We start from the raw sequence: 13496 nt of genomic DNA on the forward strand, positions 1-13496 counted from the left end.
ACATCCAGTTTCATTAAAAAAAAAAAAAAAAACTCAAAAAGATATTTTTGAGAGCAAATGGTTTTTAATCAATTTAAATATAGATATATTATGGTTAATAATATTCCTCTGAATTTTAAGAACGAATCAATAGACTTTGAGTAGACTTTTATTGCCTCTAGTTCCCTAGGCTTCTGAATACTCAGATTATGTGATAGAAAAATATGAGAAGCACTGCTGTGGTTTGTCACTGCCTCTGCAAGAGCAGGCCAGTGTTGGTGTTGTTCACGTTGGTCTTTCTAAACCCTTGCATGGTGTTTGGCAAATAACTGGGGAGAGAGAGAGTAGTGACCAGTTGAATGAATTACTGAATATAACGTAGGAAAATATTAGTAGGTGAAAGAAGCTCAGGTTGGAAATACATAGATGGACCTTAGCTGATATATTATTTAGACCCCAAATTAGACATTTAGAAATTGAAAGAAAAAGGTGGCTAGAAATCCAGGTAACGTTTGGCTGGCTTTAGGGAAAAATGATCATAGATAATTAGAAACCCTTCTTTGAAAATGACTATTTTAAAACATTGCCATGGCTTTTTAAAATAAATACCTGAGAATAGATAATATTTTAACCAAATTGTTGAGATCCAAAATAAACATAGCTAATGAAAGAGGGAGGCTGAAATGGATTACATTCATTGAGTAGTTCTATTTTAAAGGAAGAGAATCCAGAAAATACAAATGCTAATGTTCAAAGTGACTGACAGCAAAATATAATTTAGTAATCAAATAATATTATCTTTTAGTGGAAAAATAGCTCCAAAACCAGCTGCAAAGAAACAGGTTATAGTTATAAAAATGTCTGATATTATTACAATTGACAGTGGTAGGAAACTAGGTTACTTAACAAAACAAATTGGGGACTTTCACTTCTGGGAAGATGTACTAGATACATTTTTCCCTATTTCTTTCACTAACTCCAACTAAAAACCCTGGATGTTACATATAAAACAAACACAATACTGAAAGGTGGAGCAAGGAAGATTGATTGGCTGGAGACCTTGGGATCCAAGAAACAACATGATGGTTAGTGTTTTGGATTCTGTTTTTGCCTCATATATCCCAGGGTTGGAGATATGAAGCCAAGTAACCTGGAAACACCAACAGGCACATACAGAAAAGGCCCTAATAAAAGTATGCTCTCTCTAGCCGAAGGATCAGGAAAGGGACAAACAAGGAGGATGAAAACTGTTAGACTGCAATTCCTCTATCCATTCAGATATCACGGAGGAAGCTCCAGCCCCACCACTGCCTTGCCAGTCACAGACCAAATGGGGAGCCTAGACTGCCACCCTGGCCAAGTTTTAATGAGGTGCCCTGGCATCCCTGCTAAATGACGTCAGAGGCTGAATAGGGAGCCAAGACTGTCATGAGTTGGGCCGGTATTCATCAACATCCTTGTTGATAATGGCATGATAGTGGTTGATTTGTGCCCAACTACCACACCCTGGGAGCTGCCATCTGGCCACCATCCTCTCTACCTTCCCTTCCTCTTTTCCTCCCTCTCCTAGCCAAACCAGCACAGGAAACTTTTAGTAGGCACTGTGACCCTGTGACTTCTGATCTGATAGTTTTCTCTCTTTATGTTTTCATTCTATTAGTAATTACAATGTGGCATAGACATGGTGGAGTGATTCTCAGATTGATTCCAGACTTCAAAGTTATAATTTGCAAAAATATTGGCCAGAGTCAGGGAAATAAAGATGGGCTAGGGGAAGTGGAATTGGTTGCAAAAGTGATAGCCCATTAGGAATAACTAGAAAGTGTCAGAGAAAATTTATTGTAATATTTGATTTGTATTTGTGGTTATTTATGCATGTAAAATATGATGAAGCAAATTAGGCTAAATTAAGTCTGATAATTTTATGTTAGTCTCTCTTGGTAGCCATATTGATATAATAGTATTTAAGTGTTTTCTCTGTTTGTGTGGAGAGTTTCTCAGCTACTTTCTTGATAATAAAATATATCAATTTTTTTTTAATGCAGCTCTGAAAGATTAGTATTGCTGGCAGGTGGTAACCTGGAGATCAGTGATGTCACTGAGGATGATGCTGGTACTTATTTTTGTATAGCTGAAAATCAAAATGAGACAATTGAAGCTCAAGCTGAGCTGATAGTGCAAGGTATGTAAATATTTACTGTATAACTTAAAAATCCTGTGTACTTTCTAGGTCTTCTAATTTTTTAATGCTAGTATGGAAGAGACAATACAGCATAATAGTTAAAGGCATAATTTTTAGACCATACTGTTGGGGTTCAAATTTTCGGTCTTAAATTTCCTACATGTGTGACTATAGGAAACTTAACTTCCCTAATCCTTATTTTTCTCATCTGTAGAAATGGAGATATGTGCTTACTCTAATGGAATTGTTTTGAAAATTAAAAGAGCTAAAATTAAAAGAGCTAAAAGAGCTAAAATTAAAAGAGCTAAAACTCCCAGAATAGTGACTAGAATTTAGTAAGAGCTTAATGTTAGCTACTGTTATTATCATCTGCAGTAATAGTAGTAGTGATCTGGGGGGTTCAATTTGCTTTTCTTATCTCAGGATGCTTCCTCACAAAGACATCTGCATTCTTTGACCCAGAACCATCTCTTCTCAGCACTGGTGTTCCCTTCTTTGGGGCAAATGGAGTATGTTCTGGCTCCTAATGTAACTTAGACATTTATTTCTCTTTGTTTAATGCCAATCATTGCTGCAGGAATAGTTGTTCTTCGCTTTCCTCCATACTTTCCTCTTTTTCCCCCAATTTAAAGGCAGAAGAAATAAAGATGGCATGTACACACGTAATCTCTTACGCCATTCCTCCATTCGTGAATATGCCCTTGGGAATATTTGCAGTCTCTCATGTGATTTGTCTGCACCCTCATTTACCTTTGTTTCAAATAAAAATCCTTAGGATCATTTGCATTAATTTCAGAAAAATCCACCACTACTTGGGTATGTAGAGGTATATATTGCCTTACGGTATTTATTGGATAATAAATTGTTTTAAATTGTATTTGATAAAACATTTCGTGATCTGTGGTTTGGGGATGTTAGCAATAGTGTTATTCAATATCATTTCTCTTGGCTTATTTTGTGGTTTTCAGAGTAAGCAGTACAGTAGCTACATTCCTGCTCCCAGCAGTTATCAGGGACTCGAATGTGTTTTTGAGAGGAATTTTAGAGAGTAGACTGGGGTTCAATGCTGGTGAAGGCTTAGAATGCTTATATTTTTGATTGCTGTTTGGGGGTGGTTCATTATCTCTGAAAATCAGAAGAGCAGGCCGTGGAGTTCACATAACTATTGCATCAGTTGAACTCAGTGCTCTTGGCTAGATGGAAGGTCAGATGTGGGGCATGGTGTTTAACATGGTCAGTTTTATTTTTGTAGGTAGGATTGGACAATGAAATACTGGCAGACTCCATCTCCTTTGGTCTGTATGCCTCCCTTAGTAGATGTTTTATCTCTTTTTATTTTCCCCATTAATCAGATTCTTACCTAACACGCTCTTCCATTTTCCTCCCTATGCCTATTTCCTCTGTCTCTTATGATGTTAAGAGCCTCAAATGAGATGCATACTTTTTGTCATACTTGTCCGCTGTTCCCTTTTTCCCCTGTGCTTTTTCATGAGGAAATTTGTCCTTGTGATTACATACGTTCTTCAGTTTACAGTGATGCAACTATTTTTCAACTTTGCAGTGGTGCAGAAGTGATGTGCATTCACTATAAACTGTACATAAGTACCCATACAGCCATTCTGTTTTTCACTTTTAGTATAGTATTCAATAGATTACATTTTCAATACTTTATTCTAAAATAGGCTTTGTATTAGATGATTTTGCCCAACTATAGGCCAGTGTCAGTGTTCTGAGTACATTGAAGGTAGGTGAGGCGAAGCTATGGTGCTTGGTATGTTAGGTGTATTAAATGCATTTTTGACTTAAAATATTTTCAATTTATGATGAGTTTATTGGGATGTAACCCCATGGTAAGTCAAGAAGCATCTGTGTTTCCTTTTCTTTTCTTTTTATTGTATGGAATCTAATCGAGATGGCCCATCAACTGAGTTAACTGCATTTTTTAGTTGCAAGATAATACATACATCTTTCATTTTGTATCTTAACATCTATGTCTGGAGAAAGTTATCTTTAAGTAAATATATTATGGAAAACTGAGAAAGGAGATATTAGGGGTCCTTGACGTTAAAAATTACCACAGATCTCTTAATAAAAAACAGCACAAGAATAGACAATAGAAAACAATAAAATCCAACTGTACATGTAGCTGTGGAACTTGAAAGTATTATAGAAGGGCAGTCCAGAGGGAAAAAGTCTTTTATTTAATAAATGTATTGGTACAATAGAATTGCAGTTGGAAGAAAATAAAGTTGGATTTCTGCTTCAAACCAAGGTCTAAATGTGAAAAAATACAGACTATTGGATAGAGTTTGTATTATTTCTGGTGGAAGAGACTATCTGAAGAAAAGCAGAAAATAGCATGTCATAAGTAAAAAAACAGACTTGACTACATACAAAGTTATTTTTTTTTAAGTTATGTAGAAAAAAACCTTTGTAAATAAGTTATGTAGAAAAAACCTATGTAAATAAAGGCTAAGTGCAAATATAGATTGGGAGAAAATATTTATGTATCTGAGAAAAGGTAAAAATCCTTAAAAAGAATTTTCAGAAACAAAATTTAAAAAAAGAAAGAACCTACAGAAAATGGGTAAATTGATAAGCATATAAACAAGCAATTTACGGAATTTTATTACCTATTTTCATTTCTTCATCAGTAGATAATCAGCCTTACTGGTTAGCCAGAAAACTGTAAATTTAGAATACTACTATTTTTTTCAATCATTCTATTGGCAAAAATTAAGAGTTTTTTTAAACCTTCAGAGTATATGGTATGGTGCTCAGAACTGAAAATAATTACTGATTTCACCTCACTAGTATAGAGAAGAGTAGAACCATCACCTCCTTGGTATTAGATGTTTTATTCCCTTACGAAATTTAAGGTGACATTAACTTTTTAAATGATCTTATTAGAGGGAGCAGCCAAATTTATTTACCAACCAAGCCCTATCAACTTTCCACCAACTCTTAGCTCTTCCTTACTGGCCTTATTTGGGGAAGATGTCTAGGGTCCTAGGCTGAGTTCTTTCATTTCTAGCCTTTAATTGAAATGGCATCCCATCTACTGACTTCTCTGTTGCTAACATAGTTTCATATCACTGGAGGCTAAGTGGTGTATGTGTGTGTTTGGGAGTGCCTGGCGCAGTCTTGGAAAACTGGGGAATTGTGCCCCTTAATGGTGTTTAGAAATTAGTAATCTTGGTGAGCAGGATAATTATAGAGGGGGATTTAAAAAAATGTTATCCATAAATTTATACAGTGTTTTATAAGTCTGTGGCTAATGAAAAGTTAGAAAAAATAAAATGTGTTTTCAGATGTATGGAGCTAGAAACATATGAACATCCACGAAAGAATTAGAAGTGCTTGTCATTACTCTCTCAGTTGTAGCTGTCTCGGGATAACTTGGTGATAAGATATTCTCTTAATAAGTTTTAAGTCTTTATTGATTTGCTTGCCTCAGATTTCTGAACTGGATTAGGAGGGGTGAAACTAAGCAAAACTTTTACAGCTTTGATTAAAAAAAAGTTTCTACGCTGGTTTCTATTTCCTATCAAATTTCTCCCAGCTGTTGACTCCCTTACCCCAAATCAAGTCTCAAGAAACTGGAGGAATAAGAGAAGTAGAGCGGGTTGAAGGCTTTCTTGAATTTGTATCTATTGAGGGATGTTGGCCACATTCTGCGACTAAGGACTGCTAGACATAGCAGTGAGAAATAGGTTGGAATATGGCTAAGTTCTATTGTTGTTTTGACAGGGTGTTGCCTTGAGATTGTCCTTGCCTGTCCTTCACCACAGAAATTAGTAGCAATGATTCAAGCCTCAGTGTCCATGCAGGGGTCCTCAAACTTTTTAAACAGGGGGCCAGTTCACTGTCCCTCAGACTGTTGGAGGGCCGGACTATAGTTTAAAAAAAAAAAAAAACTATGAACAAATTCCTATGCACACCGCACATATCTTATTTTGAAGTAAAAAAACAAAATGGGAACAAATACAATCACACTGCCTCATGTGGCCTGCTAGGCGTAGTTTGAGGACCCCTGAATTTTAAAGGGTATCACAGGGCTTTGATGGCATTTGCATGAACAGGTATGGCCTGACTAGCTGCCCTTAGGGCATCGCCTTTCCACCTCTTTTTCACACCTTATCCAAACTCCCAGATTGGCAAGTTTCAGTGGAAAAAGACTGTTCCCAGTACTGTTTCAACCTGAGAGTTCCTAACCAAAGAATTGAGCTGGGAATGCCAGCAGATTTGAGTAAACAGTAGTGGCTCTGAGGTCCCTGGGGCTTTTTGCTTGGTGGCTCATTCTCCCCTTCTTTTAAATTCACCAGATTGGACTGGCTCCTCCCCTTCTTTTAAATTCACCAGATAAGTCTGGCTCTTAGCCCTTTTACCATGCATACAACTAGATAGAGTGGCTGGTATCCCAGAGGAATATCAGTTTATAGCCAAACTGATCATCTCAGTAGTACAGTTACTGTTGAAGAAAGGCAACAGAGTAAATAACATAGACTATCTCATAGAAAATTATTGGAAAAGATTGACTAAGAATTTAAAGTAAGCATGATAAATGTTTTTAAAAGTTAAGATAGTAGCAATATGAGGCAAGAATAAGAGAAGAAAAAGAGCACACAACCTAATAGAAATATTAGTATGAAAAAATATTGTAAAAATAAGACAGCAGTCTGATGTTAGTCACAGGTGATGTACATACTCAAGGATTGGAAGGTGACTTCGAGGAATTCTCTGTGAACACAGAATTAAATGATAGAGAAAACATGTAAAGTCCCAGGGATATGGCAGGTTTTTGTAGAAAGGCTTCTAACTAGATAAATAGCAATCTCAGCAGAGGAAAGAAAAAAAGGAAGGAGGAAATTGTTGAAGAAATAATTAAGGCAGATTTCTCAGAACCAGACTTATAGAAGACCTTAGCCTGTGAAAGGGCTTATAGATGGCTCAGTAGCTGAAAGAAGGAAAAATACGCCATTAGACTTACTGCAGTAATGTACAATAGTAACGTCGAAAACAAAAATTTAAAAACTTTCCAGTGACAAAAAGCAGATGGATTGTGCCTTGCGTTGATTTGAGAAATCTGATGTCAAGAGGACAATGGAGTAATGTTTCTAAAATGTTGAAGGAAAAGAACATTGAATCCACATATAATTTATATGCATCTAAAATGTGAGGCATAATAAAAATTCTTATTACATAAGAACTCAGAGGGTTACTACACAAAAGATATACACTGAATCCACTTTTGGAATAAATATTCAAAGGGGAAGAGATAACCAGGAAATGCTGCAAGAGCAATTAAAAATGTGGGGAGTTTTAAAACATAGTCCCCCAATTTTTTCACTGTAAAAAGTGATGGTAATTATGTCCCTCGCCCTTGAATCTGGGTTAGCTTGGAGCTATCTGAATCAATAGAGTAGGGAAGAAGTGATGTTTTTTGACTTCTGAGGGTTGTAAAAGGCATGCAGATTCCTCCTTGTTATGTTGGTGGCAAGAATATAAAATGGGGAAAGGATAGTCACCTCAATAATGGTGCTGTGAAAAACGGATAGTCACATTTGAAAGGATGGAATTGGACCCCTTATCTCAACTATGTACAAAAATAAACTCAAAGCAGATTGAAGACATTAACATAAGGCCTAAAAATGTAAAATTGCTGAAAGAAAACATAGAAAAAAGGCTTCTTGACTTGGTCTTGGCATGGTTTTTTGGATATGACCCCAAAAGCACAGGTAACAAAAGCAAAAATAGGCAACTCAGATTGCAACAAACTGAAAAGCATCTATAGAGCACAGGAAACAGTCAACGGAGTGAAAAGACAACTTATGGAATGGTAGAAAATATTTGCAAACCATACTTCTGATAAAAGGTTAATAACCAAAACATGTAGGAAACAACTCAATAGCAAGAAAACAAATGACCTCATTAAGAAATGGGCAAAGAGCCTAAAAAGACATTTCTTTGAAAAAGATGTACAAACAACCAACCAGTAAATGAAAAAATGCTCAACATTACTACTCATCCCAGAAATGCAAGTTGAAACCACAATGAGTTATCACTTCACACTCATTAGGATGACTTAACAAAAGGGCAAGATAACAAACATTGGGGAGGATGTGAAGTAAAAGGAACCCTTGTACACTGTTGGTGGGAATGTAAATTGGTGCAGCCATTACTTCAGAAACAGTACAGTTACTTCAGAAAATTAAAAATAAAACTAGCATGTGACTCAGCAGTTCCTTTTTGGAGTGTGCATTCAAAGGAAATGAGATCAGTATGTCCCGGAGATATCTACATTTTCCTTGTTCATTGCAGCATCATTCATAATAGCTGATACGTGCAGTGAACCTAAGTGTTCATTAGTGGGTCAACAGATAAAGAAAAAGTGGTAGCACAATGGAATACTCCAGCCTTTAAAAAGAAGGAAATTGTGTCATTTCTGACAACATGGATGAACCTGGAGGACATTATGCTAAGTGAAATAAGGCAAGTACAGGAAGACAAATATTGTCTTGCATGTCACTGAAGACACCCCTCCTCCCCACACCGCCCCTCCCCATTCCAGCAATTGTAGCAACTCCCAAACTACATAAATGGGACATGATTAAGCTAAAACCCTGTACAGCTAAGGGTGTCACAACCAAAGCAAACAGATAGCCTTCAGAATGGGAGAAGATTTTTGCATGTTATGAATCTGACAAAGGCCTAATAACTAGAATCTACAGAGAATTCATTAATCAACAAGAAAAGAGCAAACAACCCCATTTATAAGTGGGCAAGAGACCTGAACAGAAACTTCTCTGAAGATGACCAACGTGTGGCCAACAAACACACACAAAAAGTGCTCATCATCTTTAACCTTCAGAGAAATATAAATCAAAACCACTCTGAGATATCACCTAACCCCAGTAAGATTAGCCCATATCACAAAGTCCCGAATCTGCTGGTGTGGATGTAGAGAGAAGGGAACACTTCTACACTGTTGGTTGGATTGCAAACCGATACAGACTTTATGGAAAGAAGTATAGAGCATTCTCAAAGAACTAAAAGTTGACCTTCCATTTGATCCTATGATATCATTACTAGGTATCTACCCAGAAGAACAAAAATCATTTTACCACAAAGACATTTGAACGAGAATATTTTTTGCAGCCCAGTTCATAATTGCCAAGTCATGAAAGCAACCCAAACTGCCCAGCAACCCAAACACTGCCTGTCAACCCATGAATGGATTAATAAACTGTGGCATAATGTATACCATGGAATACTATTCAGCCATAAGAAAAGATGGAGACTATAATCACCCACACTTTCATATGAAAGATAAAACACAACTGTAGCTCAGGATGAAGGAGGAAAGAGGAAGGGGAGGGGAGAAGGGGGTTAGATGGAGGGAGGTAATTGGTGGGACCACACTTATGGTGCATATTGTAAGGATACATACCAAATCTGTTAAGTGTAGAGTATAAATGTCTTAACACAATAATTAAGTAAGTGGGGTGAAGGCTGTGTTAATCAGTTTGATGTAAGCATTCCAAATTGTATATAAAATCAGCACATTGTACCCCATAAATGCATTAATGTATACAGTTATGATTTAATAAAAAAAGAGAAAAGATGGAGACTTGACATCTTTTATGTTTATCTGGATGGAGTTAAAACACATTCTTCTTAGTATAGTATCTTAGGAATGGAAAAAAAATATCCAGTGTACTCAATACTAATACTAACATGAAGCTAATATATAAACAATTACATGCCCACATGAACAATAAAACACAAATATAGTCTAGCAAGGGGAGGGGAGAGGGAAGGAGGGAAGAGGGAGGGCAATCGGCAGGATTTCACCTAATGTGCACAACGCGAGGGTGTTCAGCACACCCCCTGGGTGAAGGGCTCTTCTGCAACTTGACCTTTACCTTGGAAGTGATAACAATGTAACCTAAAAATTGTACCTCATATTAATTTGAAATAAAATAAATAAAAAGTCAAACTCAAGGAAGCAGAGAGCAGAATGTTTACCATGGGCTAGCAATGGAGGAGAGGGTGGAGGGATTGTGTAGATGTTGGTCAAAGGATAAAATGTTTTAGTTATGAAGAGTGAGTTCAGGAGCTCTCTTGTATAACATTGTGACTCTAGTAAATAACAATGTATTGTGTACTTGAAAACTGCGAACAGAATAGATTTTGTGTTTTCTCCACAAAAAGATACGTGTGTGAGGTAATGGATATGTTAATTAACTCCATGTAGCCACTCAGCAGTATATTCATGTATCAAAACATGTTGTATACCATAAATATAAAATTAAAAATTGCAAATAAGTTTTAATTTTTCAGTTTAAAACAAATATATTTTTAAATTAAAAAGGTCTTTTTTTAATTTACCAGGAAAATTAAAGCATTCCAAATATGTATGTACCTCATAATATAATCTCAAAATATGAAAAGTAAAACCGGACACAGCTACGATAAGTAGACATAATCATACAGATAGATTTCTAACACTGTTCAATGATTGATAACATGCATACCAGAACAGATAGATGTAAACAAAGTAAAACTACATTTATAATAAATAACCGAACGTGATTAGTAAACTTGACCTAATTGACATTTATATATCATACTGAATAAATTCCATTTTTAATAAATGCCTATGAAACAGTTATTGAAATATACCATATACGGGCCATAGAACATGTATTAAATTTCAAAACGTTGAAATTCTGCACATTTGACCACTATAGAAGGAGGGGTGGACTGAATTGCCAAAAAAGTAACTTGGGGAGAAACAAAGGCAACTTGAAGTTTTCTTAGTGTCTGGAAATTAATCCATGAGTTGGAAAAATGATAATGAACATTAGAATATAATGTGCGCTAATATAGATACAACCTATCATTAGAGGGACATTTACAGCCTAAGTACATACAAGGGCTGTACAGAAAGTGTCCAGCCACATGTCTCTTTTTTGTTTTAGATAGTTGGGTACTTTCTGGACAGCCCTTATATATTAAGAAAAAAGAAAGGGTCAGAAATCAGCGATTTAAGTATTACTTAGATTAACATTTAATATCTGACATTAACACTGATATGAACATTAACATCTACACATATTTAGCTCAAAAAACTAAGAGATGAATAGCAAATTTAAACCAAAATAGAAGAAAGGAAATAATGACAAGAGCAAAAATTAATGAAATAAAAACCAAACATACAAAACAACGAGTGTCAGCAAAGCCAAAAGCTTGTTCTTTGTAAAGAGTAACAACTTTGATAAACTGCTGCTAAGACTTACACAGTTTATATAATCTGACAAAGGTCTTTATCTAGATCAGGGTTTACTAATAGCTTTTAGGCCAGATCCTCCTGGCTAATTGTTTTTGTTTAGCTTGTAAGCTAAAAATACAGCAGAACCTCTGCAAGTTGACCACCCAAGGGACTATTAACAAACATAAGGAACTAGGCCTGCTGTACTGATACATACTATGGTGCATGTCCGGTGTGTGAAAAATTAGGTCAACTTAAGGAGGTGGTCCTTATAGGGAGGTGGTTAACTATGGAGGTTATACTTGTAGTTTATACATTTTTAAATGGTTGAAAAATATCAGAATAATATTTTATGGTACATGAGAATTTTAGGAGATTCAAATGTCACTGTCCATAAACACAGTTTCATTAGCATACTCATAGCCTCACATTCATTCATTTACGTATTGACAGGGCTGCTTTCATGCCACAGTGCTGGAGTTCAGTAGTCATGATAGAGACCATATGGCTCACAAAATCTAAAATATTTGCTATCTGGTTCTTTAGAGAAAAGATTTATCAACCCTGATGTAGATTCTATAAAAACACCTGCAGATCAATAAGGTGAACAGATAAACAGTAGAAAGTAGCCAAAAGATCTGGACAGCTACCTCGCAGATCTCCAGGGGGCTACTGAATATTTGAAAAAGTGGTTAGAGAAATGCAAATAAAAACCACAGTGTGATACCACTATTCTTCACCAGAATGGCTAAAATTGAAAAAACCAGCAATACCAGGTGTTGGTTAAGATGATGACTGGGGACTGTAATGTGTTGCTGACAGGAGTGTACATTGATACAATTACTTTAGAATACTGTTTGGCACAATCTATTAAAACTATACCATCCCAAAATACCCTATGGGGAGCTGAATGATGGCTGTAAAAGGGCACATAGAGGTATGATGATATTGGAGGGTGAGAGGAGGTGAGGGATGAAAAATTACCCATGGAATATAATAATGCACCATCCAATATAATATGCACGTGATGGATACACCAAATGCCCAGACTCCACCACTATAAAATACACATTAAATCTATTAAAAATTTTAATATCCTATCATACAGCAGTTGTATTTCTTAGAATATACTTATCAGAAATTTGTAAATGTATGTACAAAAACCATGCACAATAATGTTCTTATTAGCTGTATTCACAATAAATCAAAAGTGGGAAAAATTCAAGTGTCCATCGAAAATTCAAACGTATAATGAGTAAGTAGTGTTCCAGTCATACAACAGCATATCATCAGCAATGAAAATTGACAGCCAGTACTATTTTCAACAACATGAGTAAATCTCACAAACACCCTTGAAAGAAAGAAGCCAGATACAAAAGAATATATACTAAAGGGTAGTGATTACTTCTGGAGAAGGGCAGAATAGTGACTGGACTTCTAATGTGTTAATATTCTGTTTCTTTCTTTTCTTTTTGTAAGCATGAAACAAAGTATGTTGAGGAAAAGGAAGATAGATTTACAGAGCAAGATACCTTTAACAAATGGGGCTCCTTGTCACAACAAAAAAAAGGCTTAGTTATGGTCTCAAGTCCTGTTTTAATACTGTCTTGGTTGGGCCTTGCTCATGGTCAGATGTTACCAGGGAACCAACTTTTTTTTAACTCCCAAGGGCTTTTTATTTTATTTTAAGTTTCTGATTAATATGGGGGTACATGTGATTAGGTTACAAGGTTTGCTTTTCTTAAGGCTGAAGTCTGGGTTGTAGTTGTGCTTTTCACCCAGGAAGTATGAAATACACCCACGCAGTGTACAGTTGGATTACTTGAATTTAATTCAGTTTTTCACTCACATTGAGGATATGATTGTTAATGTATTGGTTCTAATTATGTACTGAGTTCACGTGATGATTGTTTTTCCATTCTTGTGATACTTAGGGGAATGTTCTCCAGATCCATCTAGGTTGTTATAAAAGATATGAAACTCCATCTTTTTTTATGGCTGAATAGTATTGATTCCATGGTGTACATATACCACAGTTTATTAATCCGTTCACGTGTTGAA

General features: G+C 35.9%; 1 protein-coding gene across 8 annotated transcripts in view; it reads left to right on the forward strand.

Annotated features, from left to right (window-relative positions):
* Positions 1 to 13496, forward strand: part of NEO1 (neogenin 1) — a 266637-nt gene that overhangs the window by 105321 nt on the left and 147820 nt on the right. For all 8 annotated transcript variants that reach the window (XM_053594083.1, XM_053594089.1, XM_053594084.1 and 5 more), the window contains exon 5: positions 2025 to 2161. In XM_053594083.1, the coding sequence (XP_053450058.1) occupies positions 2025 to 2161 (137 nt within the window). The remainder of the gene's footprint in view (positions 1 to 2024; positions 2162 to 13496) is intronic.

Source organism: Nycticebus coucang, chromosome 6 (assembly GCF_027406575.1).
Source record: "Nycticebus coucang isolate mNycCou1 chromosome 6, mNycCou1.pri, whole genome shotgun sequence".
Classification (NCBI taxonomy): domain Eukaryota; kingdom Metazoa; phylum Chordata; class Mammalia; order Primates; family Lorisidae; genus Nycticebus; species Nycticebus coucang.